The 18,200-nt window shown below is 44.9% G+C and overlaps 1 protein-coding gene across 6 annotated transcripts in view; it reads right to left on the bottom strand.

Moving 5' to 3' along the window:
• LOC137311309 (zinc finger protein ZFAT-like) overlaps positions 1-18,200 on the bottom strand; it is a 109,187-nt gene that overhangs the window by 57,091 nt on the left and 33,896 nt on the right. For all 6 annotated transcript variants that reach the window (XM_067978607.1, XM_067978615.1, XM_067978623.1 and 3 more), the window contains exon 7: positions 3,405-3,637. In XM_067978607.1, coding sequence (XP_067834708.1) covers positions 3,405-3,637 — 233 coding nt within the window. The remainder of the gene's footprint in view (positions 1-3,404; positions 3,638-18,200) is intronic.

Below are 18,200 nucleotides of genomic sequence, written 5' to 3'. Positions count from 1 at the left end.
TGACATTCATACACCACTTAAACTTTGTTCTACGACTGACGATGTCACCTAAATAATTAAGGCCTCATTCGTTCCCAGCCATTTATAATCATAAGCAAAATACTGCGGATGCTGGAAATCTGAAATAAAAACAGAAAATGCTGGAAATACTCAGCAAGTCAGGCAGCATCTGTGGAGAAAGAAACAGAGTTAATGTTTCAGGTCTACATACTGTTGGAAATGTAATTAGACAGGTTCAGATGAAGACGGCTTTTTGCCTGATTTGATTCATCTTTTCTGAATAATAATTCTGTTCTATTCTTATTTAGTGTTAACATTCACGTCCACAGAGGGTACCTTGGCCCATCCACAGCCAGAAGGGACCATAGCACCTTGGACGAGCCGTGCCCACTGCAGAATGCTGCACATGAAGCTTCTGAATAGAAAGGCAAGATTTCACCACATTTCACCATAGCGTGTCCTGTCAGTAGCAGTTATATTTCTTACAGTAACTTTGTATTCTATATGTTCATGGAAGGACACCAAACTAAGCATTACAGTTGTTACAGTCTATTCCTGATGGTATTTTCTAGTCCTAGACTGTGAGCTGAAGATGTGACATTATACAATAATTTTTCCCAAGCTCTCTTCTCTCCAAATAGTGCCATGGGATCTTTCGCTACCACCTGAAGGGGCGGTTTAGTGTCTCATCTAAAATAACGGCGCTTCCAGCAATGCAGTAATCCCTCAGTACTGCACTGAAATGTCAGCTAGATTATGTGCTTAAATCTTGGAGTGGGGCTTGAACCCACGGCATTCTGACTCAGAGGTGAGTGTTCTACCTCCGAGTCAAGGCTGACACCTAATCTTGGATATGAAACCCACATCCTAATACTCCATGTCCAACTGTCAGTGACCAAATGGTGCTCCAGCTGTGCTGCATTCTTGTGAATCTTCCCAATGTATAAAGGGCGTACTGTAGAAATTTGTGGGAAAAAATTATTGTGCAACTGTTACGGCTAAGCAATGTGCAATTTTTGAAAGCAGAAGAAACATGCACATGTCTCTCTTCAGTGCCAGGATGAATAGTATCTATTACACTCTATGATGGCTATTTATCTTTCACCCACTTGCTCTAAGATTAGGAATTAAACAGTGATTCAGTTGTTTCATTTGGAACACATGATAATCAGCTGCTGTATCAGTTGTTAACGCTGGCACTGAATCCAGCAGCAAGTTTCTTTCCATTGCTTGCCCTTTATTTATCTCACAGCAATGGGACTGCACATAAACACATTTCTGAACACCAGCAACTCCCTTACCCCAGAGGCAGACTCATAAATGAGTTTTGGGGGGGAGGAGGGGGAGGAAAGAGTCTACAGGTTTGCTGCTGGATAAGGAGGCCTGTTTTTTAAAATTATTATTAATTCTCAGGATATGGGCGTCGCTGGCAAGGCATTTATTGTTCATTCCTAGTTGCCCTTGAGAGGGTGCCTAAAACATGTGCAGGGCTCCATCTCCGGTCGGAACATTCAACATTTTTCATCGTGGGTGGGAATGCCTGCTTCTCAAAATTTATTTTAAAAAACTCAGCTTTCAATGCACTCCCTGGGCATTATTAAACATCATTGCAGCCCAAGCAGAGTGAGATGGGCGTTCCTCCAGTTACACTCTCACTTTTGTGTTGCGATGGAGTAGGAATTGTATCCTCAGTCACAGCCTGCACATGGTTTAACTATAAGCGAGATTGTACTTTTGCTCTAAAAGATAGGAGCATTGTGTGTTCTGGTCATTCAATGATAGGAAGGATATTATAGGTCAATGAAGATAATTCTGGGTATCAAGAATTTAAAATTACAATGGCAGCATTTCAGGCACGAAAAGATTGTCAGGCCATCTAGCCTGTCTAATTGCTCCCCTTTCTTTTCCATTTGTTCTCAGGATGTGCGGGGACATGGGCATCATTTCTGAAATATAATAACCATGAATTCCCTCAGGTGCCAGGAAATGCCTCCTCTGGAAAAAAGGAGAGGTAAAGGTGAACTAGCTGAAGTTTTCAGGATTACAAAGAGAATACTGCATACAGTTTTGGTGTCCATACTTAAGAAAAGACATACTTGCTCTCGAGGCAGTACAAAGAAGGTTCACTCGGTTAATCCCGGGGATGAGGGGGCGGACATATGAGGAGAGGTTGAGTAGATTGGGACTCTACTCATTGGAGTTCAGAAGAATGAGAGGCGATCTTATTGAAACATATAAGATTGTGAAGGGGCTTGATCAGGTGGATGCGGTAAGGATGTTCCCAAGGATGGGTGAAACTAGAACTAGGGGGCATAATCTTAGAATAAGGGGCTGCTCTTTCAAAACTGAGATGAGGAGAAACTTCTTCACTCAGAGGGTAGTAGGTCTGTGGAATTTGCTGCCCCAGGAAGCTGTGGAAGCTACATCATTAAATAAATTTAAAACAGAAATAGACAGTTTCCTAGAAGTAGAGGGAATTAGGGGTTACGGGGAGCGGGCAGGAAATTGGACATGAATTTAGATTTGAGGTTAGGATCAGATCAGCCATGATCTTATTGAATGGCGGAGCAGGCTCGAGGGGCCGATTGGCCTACTCCTGCTCCTATTTCTTATGTTCTTATGTTCTAATTGACAAAACTGATACAGGCAGATTGTTCACTGTGGGGAAAGGTAAAAGTGAAAGAAATTCATTATTCTAAAATTAGCAAGACGACAGACATAACTTTTTTTTAAAACACAAAATGTAGTAAGATTGAGGGAAAAAAATGCCAGTGCAGCCCACCGAATCAAAACACAAAAGTGACAACTCGACAGGTTACTGAAGAGATAAAAAGGATACGGCGGGGGGTTCATTTATCAAGAAAGCTGGTTTCGAACTGTTATATAGTCAAATGCAGCAGCCAATTTGCAAACAGTAGCAGCAATGAGATATGACACGTTAATCTGTTTTGGTTGTGTTGAATGAGGGATAAATGTTAGTCAGGACAGGTGGGCAGAGCCCCAGTTTAACGTCTCACCCGAAAGATGGCACCTCTGATAAGTCAGCACTCCGTCAGTACTGCACTGACTTGTCAGCTTAGATTATGTGCTCAAGTCCTGGAGTGGGTCTTGAACCCATGACCTTCTACTTCAGAGACAAGAGTGCTGCCACTACTGAGTCAAGGCTGACATTTCTATGATGTTTAATGACATTGTGAGACACAGGTGTAACTGGGGGTGGAAAATAATTGGTTTTATTTATTGTCCAGTTTACATTTTAAAAATTTCCAGATAGCCCACTCAGAAGGAAAAAGAAAACTGGCTGTCTGGTGCAAAACCCTGGAGCCAATGTCATCTTGGAAGCAGCGGTCCTTGTCTGTGTCACTTTTTGGCACGGAGAGTCGTGTTGGGGGTGAGGGACTTACCAGTTCACCGTGATTCTTCTGGTGCGCCTGCAACTTGTACTTGTCTGCGGTGGTGTAACAGCATCCCTCGGCCGAGCACCTCAGCTGGATGTTGCTGTGCTTCTGCACCACGTGGCGTTTCAGGCAGTTCTTGGTGATGGAGGAGTAGCTGCACTGAGAGCAGTAGTACAGGTGCTCCCGGGTGTGCGTCCGAATGTGCATGTCATAGTGGACTTGGTACCAGTATAATTTTCCTTTAAAGGAGCGGGGTTGGGAAGAGGGGAAAGAAAGGAGACAAGAGGGGGTGGGGGGGGGGGGTGCGGGGAGAAGGAAAAAGCACCGTAAAATAAATCATTAGGACTAAAACACTGAGCAATTTTCTCAGCCATGAGGAAACCTACATCACAGCCAAAGCAACCTGGTTGTAAAATGGGAGACTGCAATGGACAAGCATGCAGTTTTTGCAAAAGCATCAGTATGAAGTACTCATATCCTTCAGTCTGTCATATCATTCCATTTTAAGTAATTCACTGCTCGGTTTCTAAGTATATACTTAAAAGCTATGTTAACCAAGCCAACGGAACCAGGCTCATGCCACAAATAGTGAAATTTGTGCTAGCTTATTGTTAAATTTTTATATATAAAGAAAGAACTTGCATTTATATAGCACCTTTCATGACCTCAGGACATCCCGAAGAGCTTTATAGCCAATGAAGTAACTTATAAAGTGTAGTCACTGTTGTAATGTAGGGAAATGTGGCAGCCAATTTGCCCACAGCAAGGTCCCACAAAAGGCAATGAGGTAATGACAGATAATCTGTTCTGGTGATGTTGGTTGAGGGATAAATATTGGCAAGGACACCAGGGAGAACTCCTCTGCTTTTCTTCGAAATAGTGCCATGGGATCTTTTACATCCACCTGAGATAGACTCGGTTTAACATCTCATCTGAAAGATGGCACCTCCAACAGTACAGCACTCCCTCAGTACTGCACTGGAGTGTCAGCCTAGATTTTGTGCTCAAGTCTCTGGAGTGGAATTTGAACCCACAACCTTCTGCCTCTGAATTGAGAGTGCTACCAACTGAGCCATGGCTGACACCAAAAAAATATAAAAAATTACCAGTAAAATATTCTTGACAAAGAACAGTTAAAAAGAGGACAGTGTTTTTCTCTACTTCCACATCTCAATTAATGCAAGGGTAGAAATTACTGTTGGCAATGTTATTATTACAATCACACAACACGCTCATACCAAGTTATTTGCAAATCTGCAAATCATGTCAAATGTTTCCCCAAACTACAGTATGGCACTCTGAAATCTTAACTCTACAGGGCCCATATAGGAAAGTGATCATATTCTGGCCTGAAGCATTTAAGGGGAAGCTAGATGAGTACACGAAAGAGAAAGGAAGTAGAAGGATATGTTGATAGGATGAGATGAAGTAAGGTGGGAGGGAGCTCGTGTGGAGCATAAACACTGGCATAGAGCTGTTGGGTCGAATGGCCTGTTTTGGTGTTGTAAAATTCTCTGTCATTCTGTAATATTTTCTTTGTTTTAACAGAACCATTAACCCACTTATTTTATACATGCTTCCACTGAAATGTCAAAGAGAGGAAGGGTATGAATTTTTTGCAATAACTTACAATTCTTACATTATAATTTCTTAACTTTCCATCAGGTGACAAATTGCCTTCAACAGTGTGAATTTTAGTACTCCTGTAAAGCTAATAAATTCTGTTCGTCTGGAGATTTGTTTATAACGAGTTTCATTTGGAATGGTGCCAAACATAAATGCACTTTCATTTTAATAATGGCTGTCTGGAGCATGAAAGCAACCATGGTAACTTAGGATGGTACTAGGTCCAAGGGTATATCTTTGTTAAAATATTCATATCCTTCAGTCTGTCAGAGCATTGTACTTTTAGTAATTCACTGCTGGGCTTCTAAATATATGTTTAAAAGTTATGATCACCCAAATATAAAGATAGATTCCATTCGTTTGGTTAACATCCAAAATGGCTGCTCAGATATGTTTTGTCTGGTTTACAGCCACATAGCTCTTTGATCTAGGTATAAATTGGATTGTGCAACCTTATGAATTGTGAACTGGTCATCAGTAGATGTCATAATTTATTGGCTAAAGACAGCAAAGTGTTAAACCAGGTATGATTCCAAGCAGTTTATTTACCTTCTCATTAGCATTCCACAGGGTCTTCACGATATTGTAGTCTAATCTTATTAGGAAAAAAAACAGACTGGATCCCACAGTACGACTCTAAAGACTGCACAATGACAATAAACGCAATCAAGGAACTGCTCCCAAAAAAAATTGAGAGATCTTATCCCCCACAAATAATTTTGTTTTAAATGTGCAGATGTCTATGATAAAGGAGACACGCGTTAAAGGATGCTTTTTATCGTGAACAAGTTTTCAAAAATCCAACAAAGAACTGATGAAGATAGAAAGACCCTCTAGTTTTTTATTTTTAATTCCATAACCTATGGTTGACAACCTTGGGATCAAGTTTCCAGGGAAATTGCGGGTGCAGCTCTGAAAATCGCAGAAATCCCGAGCAGGTTCGGAACCCGGCTCCAACCCACCGACTTCCGGGGTGCCTACTGGCACGTCTGGCTGCGCGCGTGTCTCCCAAATGCGCAAGTCCCACCAGCAATTAAAGCCAGTGGGATGATGGTTAAGACATTTATTTAGATACTTAAAGCACTTAATTTTATCCACATTAAGGCACGGGCTGTGGGAAACACTCCATGTTCTGCCAGACGTGTTTCAGCCAGCAGCCAATGGGACATTCAAATGCTTGTTTGACAGATGGGGAGAAAAGGTGAGTTCATGCTGCAGGGCACTCAGTTCTTTCACATAAACTTTTGGCTGCAAGATCTTTGTGCTTTCACTGAAAATTCTTACTTTCCACTCACAATTCTTCTGTTCACACATATTTAACAATTTTTCGGATCCCCTCAAACTCACACCATCAGGATGGGAGCGGCGGGGTGGGGGGGCGCCATGGCTGCATTCACCACTACATGAGGACGAGCAACATCACCAGCCTCGCCAGGCATGGCATGCACTTCTGCCACTTGCAGCCCCACAACACAGTGCTGCACCACAGGCACCTGCACAAGAGCACAGAGGGCAACAGAGAGAGGTGCCGCTTGAGGAGACCTCATCCACATTTGCCACCCACCTGGAGGAGGAGGAGGAGGAGGAGGAACAACCCATGGGCAGAGCAGCAGTTCACCTGGCTGCTCGTGAGGCCATGAAGTCATTGATATGTGAAGGGTTCTCCTAACATCAGAAAGTGTGAACAGTCCAGTCGCCACACCACCTGGAAAGACCAGCACCCACACCAGGCCACGCACCCTTCCCTGCACAAGACAGTCCTGCAACTACACATACACCTACTGTAAAGTGACCCAATGAGTGGCATCAAGTGTCGCCGTTCGTGGTGAACCTCATGAAAGGGCCCTATCACAAAAGCCAGTCAAGAATGGGCAAGACATGGCAGCAGTGGTGACAATCATAAAATTTAATGTCAATTTAACAAAAACTAAATATAAATGAAAAACATGACAGTCTGTCGAACACCCTTGTGCATGCCCTTCGTGCTCACATAAACCTTCGCCTTTCTCTTACGACTATTTCTACGTGGTGCATCACCTGTGGCTGCAGCAGATATAATGGCAGGTTGCTCATGTTCATGCCCTGACTGCTTAGGTGCTTTGGCCTATGCCCTCCGGGTTTTGGAGTCCGTGAGGGCCCCTCCAAAGACTGCTCTTCCTACACCTGTGCAGGGGCAGACCCTGCCACTTGGAGAGGAGGCAGCATTGCGGGTACTGGTTGAGAGGGGGGCAGCGGGTGAGACGTGGGAGCACTTTGACTGGCGTCCCCACTTCCATGTCCCCTTTCGCCATCATCCCTCTCCTGGGCCAGGGCCACATCACTTCTACCACTCTGCTAGACAACAGTTTGGAGGACATGTGTGATGCCTTGTAAGGCCAGTGCTTGTGTATCTGTCTGCCTGTTTAAGGCGGCAGAATGTTGCTCAGCCTGAGCCCGGACAGCCGTTGTCAGGGCCTGAATGGACTCATTTGTGAGCCGTGCTCGAAGCTCAGTGGATGTTCTCTCCATCGCAAACATTCCTGCACTTACCCGTGACAGTATCTCAGAGAGTTGCTCACGTCCCTGTGACACTATTTCAGAGATTCCCTTCTGTACCTGTGCCACCAATCCACTCATGCAGGAGTTGAACTCCTCCATCCTCTGCGCTATTTTGAAGAGTGCGCGTGACACCTGTTCCAGTACGTCGCAAATGCTGCTGTCCCTCAATCATTTTCCTTTTAAAGGATGGCCCCCACGGTTACGCATCTGCGTTCAGCTGAGCAGAGCCCGGAAAGGAGTGCTCCCACTGACACGGACTCTCCGCAGCTGCCCCTGCCACCAGTGTCTGCTTGTGCGCATGTGTGTGGTAACTCACCAGGTGCCAACCCAACTAACTGAGGACTAGGACCCACCGAGCTGTGAGTATTTGTGCTGGTGGATGGCTCGCTAAGATGTGACGATGCACCCTCAGAGGCTGGCAGGTCCTCTGAGGAATGGCCTTCTGCTGTCACAGCAGTTGCTGAAGGCCCTGTAAGAGAACAGAAGGCAATATTAAGCATCATCACAGATGTGTCATGTTTCGATGAGCATACTGAGGTGCTGAAGATGGCAAGGCATGTTAATATCAATTCATATTGTGTGTGATGAATGTTAAAGTTGTGTCACCAGACATTTGTCGGATGCCAGTCTCTGCGTCCCCGACGGACAGGCACTCGAGGGTTCGGCTGAGTTCCAGAGCCTCCTGCTCCGTGTCTGTAAGGACAACGATTTGTTGCGGCCCCCCTCTGGTCCTCGCCCTCTTCCGTGCATTTTGCACTCTCTTCTCCTAGAAGGGGAAAAAGAACAGACATGTGAGTGAGTGACGGTGAAGTGGCGAACCGATGAATGCATTGGTTTGGGTGAGGCTGACAGTGAATGAGATGCATCAGAGGGTGTGTATGAGACAGAGCCATGACAATGGATGAGGATTGGGTTGAGTGGTAGTGGTGGAGTGACTAATGGGGAGGTGAGGAAGTGCAGGTAAGTTGAGGATGAGCCTTAAGTGGGTGTGAGGAGTAATGTGATAGAATATTGTTGGCAGTGCAGAATGAGTTGGGGGGTGGGGGCGGTGATGTAGAAGACGGAATGTAGGAGAATCAATAAGTGTACTCACTTTGGCTGCCCTAGTTAGGTCATTGAAGCGCTTCCTGCACTGGACCCAGGTGCAGGAGATGTTGCTGCTCCTGGTGATCTCCTCGTGCCAGGCCTTCTTGGTGGCAATGGCAGGTCACTTCCTCCAATCCGTTGGGTAAAACAGATCCCTCCTCCTCCTCACCCCATCCAGTAGCACCTGGAGTGAGACATCACTGAATCTTGGAGCAGCCTTGTCCCTGTGCTGCTCCATTGTGGTGTGGGTGTTTGCTCCAGGAAAAGCCATTGGAACAATGGCCCTTTAAATAGAGCTCCTTCAGCTGACAGTCTGTGATGCGGGTGCGCAGTCCGCCCACTGCGCAGCTTTCGGACGGCAAACCTGGAAGCCACGTTAAGTGGCACCAATTAAATCGCGATCGTGTGGGAAATGGACATTTTTTATTGGTCGGGTCACCCCCACCCCCCACTGCCCGTTACCATCTTGCCTCCACTCTAATATCGGGGCCCTTATCTTTAATGGAATTAAAAATTAAAAAGCAGAGGGCCTTTCTGTCTTCATCAGTTCTTTGTTGGATTTTCAAAAACTTGTTCACAATAAAAAGCAATCAAAAAAGTACAAAGAGCAATCAAAAGGCTAATGGGATGTTGGCCTTTATCTCAAGGGGGCTGGATTACCAAGGGAAGTTATGGTTCAGTTGTATAGAGTCTTGCCCAAACCCCATCGGGCGTACTGTATTCAATTTTGGGCACTGTACCTCAGGAAGGATATACTGGCCTTGGAGGGGGTGCAGTGCAGGTTCACAAGAATGATACTGGGGGTTAGATTATGAGGACAGTTTGCATAACTTGGCTTGTATTCCCTTCAGTATAGAAGACTGAGGAGCGATCTGATCAAGGGGTTGATCAGATCACTCCTCAATCTTCTATACTCAAGCGAATACAAGCCAATGTTAAAAGGATTCGACAGGGTAGAAACAGAAACTATTTCCTCTGATGGTGGAATTAAGAACATGGGGATATTCTATGATCTTAAAATTAGAGCTGGGCCATTTAGGAGGAAAATCAGGAAGCACTTTTTCACACAAAGGGTAGCAGAAATCTGGAATTCTCTCCCCCAGACAGATTTACATAGATATTTTTGTTAGGTAAGGGTATCAAGGGATATGGTGCAAACGCTGATAAATGGAGTTGAGGTACAGATCAGCTATGATCTAACTGAATGGCGGAACAGATTCAAGGGGCTGAATGGCCTACTCCTGTTCCTATAACAAAAAATATCATTGAGCAATTGACTTACACATTCTCTATGAATTTCCTCGGGATAAGGAGATGGCAGGAAATTAATATTTCACAAAACTTCCAAAGAAAAGTTGGGAGAATGACTGATTTTCTAATTGAATACTTCAGATCTATGTATAGTAAAGTATTACTTGTGCTGTGCAGTGATTCACTTCCAGGATTAGTGCCAACTATGCCAACATTCAAGATTAGACTGGATAGATGAATGAAAGTAAAGGGATATCGGAATAGGGTAGGTACATGTGATTAGACTGTTTACTCACGTGGAGGGTAAACATCAACGCAAACTGGTCAGGCCAAACGGCCCGTTTCCATATTGTAACTTCTATGTATTTCTATGTAATTGCCTAACATCTTTGGTACTGTAAGTTAATTAATTGTTGTCATGTTTGAGGAAAGGAGAATCAAACGGGGTGTATAACGAGCAGTGAATCCAATACTGCTAGTGTTCCGCCCCCGCTAGGGATGCCAACTCTGGTTGGAGGCATTCTTGGAGGTTTGATCACGTGACATTCTGATCACATGACATCTGACCATGTGATGCCTGATCACTTAACTAAGCATCACATGACTTCTACAAATGTTATTGCATTTACCTTATAAAGGCTGGGTCCCCTGTAGTTGAGTATCTTAGTCTGTGGTTTTGTGCCAGCAGCTGTTGTGCGACAAGTAGGCCACCCGTGAGCGGGTGAAGAGGAGAAACCAAGGGAACCCCTCATTTCATAGACACCACCATCCCCGAAACTTTCCAATTGCCGAAACTCCCCAAATGTCAACTCTCCAGCCCCCTCCCAACTGCGCTCCACGTGGTTGCGGCTCTCTGCAGCAGTGGTCCGGTGATGTCACCGAGCCGGAGGCTTCTCCAACAACGGCCGGTGATGTGATGGAGCCGGGGAGAGGGGGCGGGGAGTTTAAATCGCTGATCTCCCGAGCTGCTGGAAGCAGCACTCGGGGGAGGAATCCCCGATTCCGGGTAACTCTCTGTCATTCCGCTAGGGTTGGGAACCCTAGCCCCCGCTGAAGTTGAAAGTAACTCTCTACTCCCACCACCACCCCCCCCCACCCCACCCCACTCCCCCACATGTTTTTGCTGAGTTAGCTAATAAGTGGTACTGAGCCGCACAGATCTGTTCAAGTTTTGGTCTCCGTCTACACTGTTAGATGATACTGGGCAACAAAACATGACACTAAAATTGACCTAAGCAACCATGGGCTAGGAAACAGAGAAAAGAAAAATCAGCCAGGGATCCCACTCGCAATTACTATGCAACCCCACCTAGAAAGCTACAAGTGCACTCAAGAGAGAGGAGAATAAAGGAAAGAATTGGGGAAAGGATGGAAGTGCAAAGTGCAGACAGAGACACAGTTAAGATTGTAGGCCCAATTTTAGTTTGATCCTGTTCTACATTCACACACCCACGTTCTGCCACACATGTCTACCGATCCTAGCTAGATGCATTTATGAATTTAGTCCCTTCAGGTCTCAATCAGCCTTGGGATCACAGAACAATCTGTACATTTAAAACATTGATTCACTACAATAATGCCAGAAACAACATTTGAACTTTTAGAAATGAAATCAAAGCCGTTCAATCTCATTTCACCATAGGGGTAATCTTGTGATCCCCATGGACAGTTGCACTGCAGCGAGGATAGGTCAGCAATAGGGGCTACAACACTGTCGCCCAATTCTCTGATCCCCGTACCTTCAAGCACAGTTCCCCACTGGTGCGCTGAACCCATCCTCTCTTTCTCCATTGTAGAGAAAGTACTGGAGAGTGTTCTGAAGCAATGAATGATGAGCCACCTGGAGAAATAATGAACCACAGAGAAGGCCAGTGTGGCCTTATGAGGGGACGTGTACCCAATGAATATTTTGGAGGTTTTGAGGAGGTAAAAAAAATTTTGTGGATGGAGGAATTTAGTGGATGTTGTTTGTTTAAATTTCAGCAGAGCTTTTAACAGTGTTACATAGGATATTGGTCCAAAATGTGGGAAAGGACAACATAGGTGGAGTGCTTACAAAATGGATTGAAAACTAGCTGAAGCAGTTATGTGTTGTGAAGGGTGGTTGTGCATTTTGCAGGATCAGCAGCAGGCAAGGAGGTAACTGATGATTCTACAAGATGACAACGCTCAAATTTAGAAGATGGAGGTGAAAAGATAGTTTAGATTTAATTACTTTACGCAGAAGGTGGTGAACACATGCTGGTGTTGAAAGAGAGAGACAGTGGTTGCTGAGTGTAGTAGCACCTGAAGAGAGATTGGGTAATTATTTGATAGAGCGGTATGAAATATGATATTTGCTTGTCATTGGGACTGGCGGGTGGTCTTTTCCAGTCCTGCACATTAATACGTTTCTATTGGTCCGTGTGATATAAAATAGGATCAAGCCATGAGTTAGGACTGGTGTGACTCATTTCCCTGAAGTAGTTTTTCATCGTGTTACTTTGTAAGGTTATATATAAAACTAATTAACCTATCTGGATGCCATTACATTTTTCAATTTTTTTCACTTTAGAAAGATCCCAGTTTCTACCTCTCTATAAAATGAGATTGGGCATCTCAATATTTTCCTCTTCCATTATCACATCACAATAGCATATTGCATCAGGCGTGTGGTATCCTGGATACAGTAAAAAGCTGACAGAAAGTTTGGTGAGAGGAACTGAGAGAGGTTGCAATTAGTGGTTATAGTAATTAAAAAGAGGTTAAATAATTTATTTTGTTATTGGTAGCACTCTCGCCTCTGAGTCAGAAGGTTGTGGGTTCAAGTCCCACTCCAGAGACTTGAGCACAAAATCTAGGCTGACTCCAGTGCAGTACTGAAGAAGTGCTGCACTGTCGGATGTGCGTCTATGGATGAGATGTTATTTTCTGCCCTCTCAGGTGGACATAATAGATCTCATGGCACTATTTCGAAGACGAGCAAGGGAGTTCTCCCCGGTGTCCTGGTTAATATTTATTCCCCAACCAACATCACTAAAATAGATTATCTGGTGATTATCACATTGCTGTTTGAGGGAGCTTGCTGTGCGCAATTTGGCTGCCGCATTTCTACATTACAATAGTGACTCCATTTCAAAAATACTTCATTGGCTGTAAAGCACTTTGGGGTGTCCTGAGGTCGTGAAAGTCACTATATAAATGCAAGTTCTTTCTTCTTTCTGAATTGGCTCTGTATTTGCCATTTGAGTTCATTTCAGCAGAAACAAAGGGTGATTGTACATTTTGCCAAATCAGCTGGCAGGGAGGTAACTGGTGGGGTGTGTCAGGGTCCTCACTGTTTACAATGTACATAACTGAATTGGACAGAAACAAAACTCCATATTTGCAAAACAAAGTCATAGAGTCATAGAGTCATACGGCACGGATAGAGGCCCTTCGGCCTATCGTGTCCGCGCCGGCCATCAAGCCCTGTCTACTCTAATCCCATATTCCAGCATTTGGTCCGTAGCCTTGTATGCTATGGCATTTCAAGTGCTCATCCAAATGCTTCTTGAATGTTGTGAGGGTTCCTGCCTCCACAACCCTTTCAGGTAGTGAGTTCCAGACTCCAACCACCCTCTGGGTGAAAAAGTTCTTTCTCAAATCCCCTCTAAACCTCCCGCCTTTTACCTTGAATCTATGTCCCCTTGTTATAGAACCCTCAACGAAGGGAAAAAGCTCCTTAGTATCCATCCTATCTGTGCCCCTCATAATTTTGTACACCTCAATCATGTCCCCCCTCAGCCTCCTCTGCTCCAAGGAAAACAAACCCAATCTTCCCAGTCTCTCTTCATAGCTGAAGCGCTCCAGCCCTGGTAACATCCTGGTGAATCTCCTCTGCACCCTCTCCAAAGCGATCACATCCTTCCTGTAGTGTGGCGACCAGAACTGCACACAGTACTCCAGCTGTGGCCTAACCAGTGTTTTATACAGCTCCATCATAACCTCCTTGCTCCTATACTCTATGCCTCGGCTAATAAAGGCAAGTATCCCATATGCCTTCTTTACCACCTTATCTACCTGTTCCGCCGCCTTCAGGGATCTGTGAACTTGCACACCAAGATCCCTCTGACCCTCTGTCTTGCCGAGGGTCCTCCCATTCATTGTGTATTCCCTTGCCTTGTTAGTCCCTCCAAAGTGCATCACCTCGCACTTTTCCGGGTTAAATTCCATTTGCCACTGTTCCGTGTGGAAGGATGGCAAACAGTGGAGTGCAGGCAAATATAAAGCACAATCAGTAAAAAAATGTAATTTCCCTGTAGTGAATGGGAAATATTTCTGACAGGTAAAAAGAGATGGTGTGATGTCAGCCGTTCAGACAGTCTAACCATGCTTGGACACACAAATCAATTAGTAGCAAGCTTGCCAGATGACTTGTCAGAAAATACGCTGCACCTGTGCTACCCTCAATTGGCCTAAATTTGCATCATCCAATCGCACCTGCCAAGAGGGCCTCGTGTCTGAAAACAGAGGCGAGAACACATGTGTAACTGTAGGCCCAAGAAGCCTGCACAGCTGTGGGATAGGCCACCAGCCTTGGGACCTTGTGGGTAGCCATTTTTCCGGTGTATTTCGCACTTCTGTCAAAGTTTTGGTGGACAATGAGGAGAACATCCCACCCCATGTGTAAACTAAATTAACGGGGAACTGGAGTTTTTTTTGAAGTATTTATCTTACTTTCTTATGGAGTTCCCATTGCCACACATAAGACAGGGTGGCAAATGACTTCTCCCCCCTCTCCCCCGCTTCCACCAATCAGCCGCTCTGAAATCTGCTGCAAGGAGCAGCATCGGAGTAACCGAAGGAGATACGCTCTCCCTGATTTTAATCCCATTCCCATGGAAAAACATGGCTTCTGTTGATCGTCTACCCACAACGGTAAGCCTGGGATCAGGAACTCACTCGTGGGTAAACTGTGACCATGGGCTCAATTTTAAAAGGGTGGCAGGATGGCAGCTGGTGGGGGGGGGGGGGGAAGACGGAAAAACTTGCCTTTTCCCACGCTATCGTGAGGTAATTGATGCTCACTAATCTTGTTTCCGGGTTTCACGACTGGCAGCCACCCTGATTGACAGGCTGGCTGCCGATAGGAGCTGCAACGCCGAGGGTGGGGGGGCAGTGGGGGGAGAAAGAGAGAGAGACGTCATCGGGCGCTGGAACAGAGTGGGGGGGGGCGGCACAAAGATTGGAGGGGGGGAAATCGGACATCGTCGGCGGTGGGGGGGGGTTTCGAGACATCGGACATTGGAGCAGGGGATGCAGGTGAGATCGTTTGAAAGGTAGGTTTATTTTTTTGTGACATGTTATTTTAATTTATTTAGTTTATTTTTGCCCGATACGGCCCTTCACGCCTGGTGGCATGAATCGGAAGCCGTGGGAAAGCCGCCCAGGTAAATCGTTGCAACTACCTAGTATGTAACAAATAAAGTACCTTAAGTACCTCAATGAGGTACATTTGCTTCTTTAAATACCATCCCGCCGACTTTAATTGCTGGCGGGACTTCCGAATTCCAGAACCTCGTGTGCACACAGATACGTCGGTGTGAGACGCGGAAGTCAGCCGGTTGGAGTCGGGTGCCTTAGCCGCTCGGGATTTTTCCGACTTTCGCTGCCCCCTCCACCTCCGCCCCCAGACATTCATTTGAAAATTGAGCCCCATGGATCCACAGACTGACATTCTGCGGCACTGTGTGTTGTACTCCAGTGTCCTGCACCATCATCTCTCGCTACAAGTTTCACAAATAGTTTTAATTAAGCAGTGTTAATGGTGGCTAGTTTGTTTGCTGCTGCTATTGCTGGTGTCTTCATTAAAATAGTGCCACCTGACATGGAACCTTACCGGACAGCACCGTTGTAGTAAAGGACCTGAAGTAAACATCAAATTGTTTTTCAAAGATGAATTATTCAAAATAACCTCTCCCCTATCATATTACAATTATGCTAATCCTGCAACTAAAATGAAAATATTTATGTAGGTGGAATACAAGAAAACATTAAACACAGGAATGTAAAAAGAAATGCTGGGTAGTTCAACGTGCTGCAATGGCGCTACCTGGTGGTCAAAATGTAACTTGCGCATTTCTTCGAAGGTTGGTTTAAATCATTTCTGCTACCCATATTACATTGAGAGTTGCACGTTAGTTGGTAATATGATGACAATGCAAGTTGGGCATTCAAATCGGAGTACAGCCAGCCAAGACCAAACACTGCACATCCCTGAAGATCACGGAAGCAACACAAACTATCCCAGTTTGGATTTGGCTGTCGAATAACATTGGGTCCCAGTTAAACACAGTAAGCTCCATAATTCAACGACACATAATCTACTGCTGTGATTCCGACTCTTCGGGTTTGCAACGTACCAGTGAACAAGGTACTGGCCATTTTTTTAAAAATGGCTCTGCACTGGCTGCTTCGACTCCCCCGAAACTGCAAAATACACAAAGTGATGGCTAATTTCCTGTGAATGCGTAAATGTATTTGCATTCACAGATACCCTACGTACGCAGTTGCATGACCTGAGGCTACATTAGGGCCCAGGGAAGGAAGACAAAAAAAAACAAACTTGCATATATTTCTTTTCGCTATTCATTCTTGGGCTGTGGCATCGCTGGAAAGGCTGGTATTTATTGTCCATCCTTAGTTGCCCTTGAGAAGGTGGTGATGGGCCACCTTATCATGTCATTAGGCAAACCAAAGTGCTTCTCATTCCACTAAATTACTTTTAAACTGTAATGTTGTAAACTGCTGTAATTTAGGCAAAATAAAAACAGAATATACTGGAAGTATACAAGTGGTGCACCAACATCTGAAAGTGAAAAGATAGGGTCTGCACTGAAATGTTAACCTGTTTCAAAATCAGGAAAAGCCCCTTTAGGGGAGTGATCAAAATAATTGTTCTCTGTTAAATGCTAAATACTGTTACAAAGAGGCAGCCGGGGGTTCAAGAGTCTAGGAAACAATTTTTTTTAAACTGGAAAGAAAGATGCTGGATAATGTACAAAAGTTATCGCAGTCAGGCTGCAACAAGGTTGATAGCGAGGAGGAAAGCTGTAGACTGCAGGAAGATCTCAATGGACTGGTCAGGTGCGCAGAAAAGTGGCAAATGGAATTCAATCCAGAGAAGTGTGAGGTAATGCATTTGGGGAGGGCAAACAAGGCAAGGGAGTACACAATAAATGGGAGGAAACTGAAAGGTGTAGAGGAACAAAGGGACCTTGGAGTGCATGTCCACAGATCCCTGAACATAACAGGACAGGTGGTTAAAAAGGCAAACGAGATACTTTCCTTTATTAGCCGAGGCACAAAATATAAGAGCAGGGAGGTTATGCTAGAACTGTGTAAAACATTGGTTAGTCCACAGCTTGAGTACTGCATACAGTTCTGGTCACCACATTACAGGAAAGATGTGATTGCAACAGAGAGGGTTCAGAGGAGATTTACGAGGATGTTGCCAGGGCTGGAGAATTTTAGCTATGAGGAAAGATTGGATAGGCTGGGGTTGTTTTCTTTGGAACAAAGGAGGCTGAGTGGAGATTTAATTGAGGTATATAAAATTATCATGGGACTAGATAAATTGGATAGGGAGGACCTATTTCGCTTAGCAGAGGGGTCAGTGACCAGGGGCATAGACTCAAAGTAATTGGTAGAAGGATTAGACGGGAGCTGAGGAGAATTTTTTCACCCAGTGGGTGGTGGGGGTCTGGAACTCACTGCCTGAAAGGGTAGTAGAGGCAGAACCCTCAGCTCATTTAAAAAGTACCTGGATGTGCACTTGAAGTGCCGTAACCTACAGGGCTACGGATCAAGTGCTGGAAAGTGGGATTAAGCTGGATAGCTCTTTTTCAGCCGGCACGGATATGATGGGCCGAATGGTCTCCTTCTGTGCCATAACTTTCTATGATTCTATGATTAGAAAGATAAAAGGTGAGTAAAACGATTCAATGAATCACAGTGGATTGTGAATGGGAGGAATGGGCAGGAAAAGTGGGGAAGACAGTTAAGGGTGGGTTTTACAAATACGCACTCTTGGCACAAATGGACAGAAGATTCTATGGAACCCAATGACCTCCGTTCCTGCATTCCAAACTGCACTCCCGGCAGCAAATGAATAAAATCCACCCTTTAATGTCTGCAATTGCTAATGTCAATATTTGGACCCGAGTACCCAAGAGAAAGATGAGTTACTGCGAGGCCTTTTGTCTTCATGGGCCGCTAAAGAGAATACCATGAAGTCTTGGGTCTCACATTTAACTTTTAAAACTATGTACCCATTAATTT

Source organism: Heptranchias perlo, chromosome 3, assembly GCF_035084215.1.
Source record: "Heptranchias perlo isolate sHepPer1 chromosome 3, sHepPer1.hap1, whole genome shotgun sequence".
NCBI lineage: Eukaryota > Metazoa > Chordata > Chondrichthyes > Hexanchiformes > Hexanchidae > Heptranchias > Heptranchias perlo.
The sequence above is the reverse complement of the archived record's forward strand: the minus strand, read 5'-3'. Positions and strand labels throughout refer to the sequence as shown.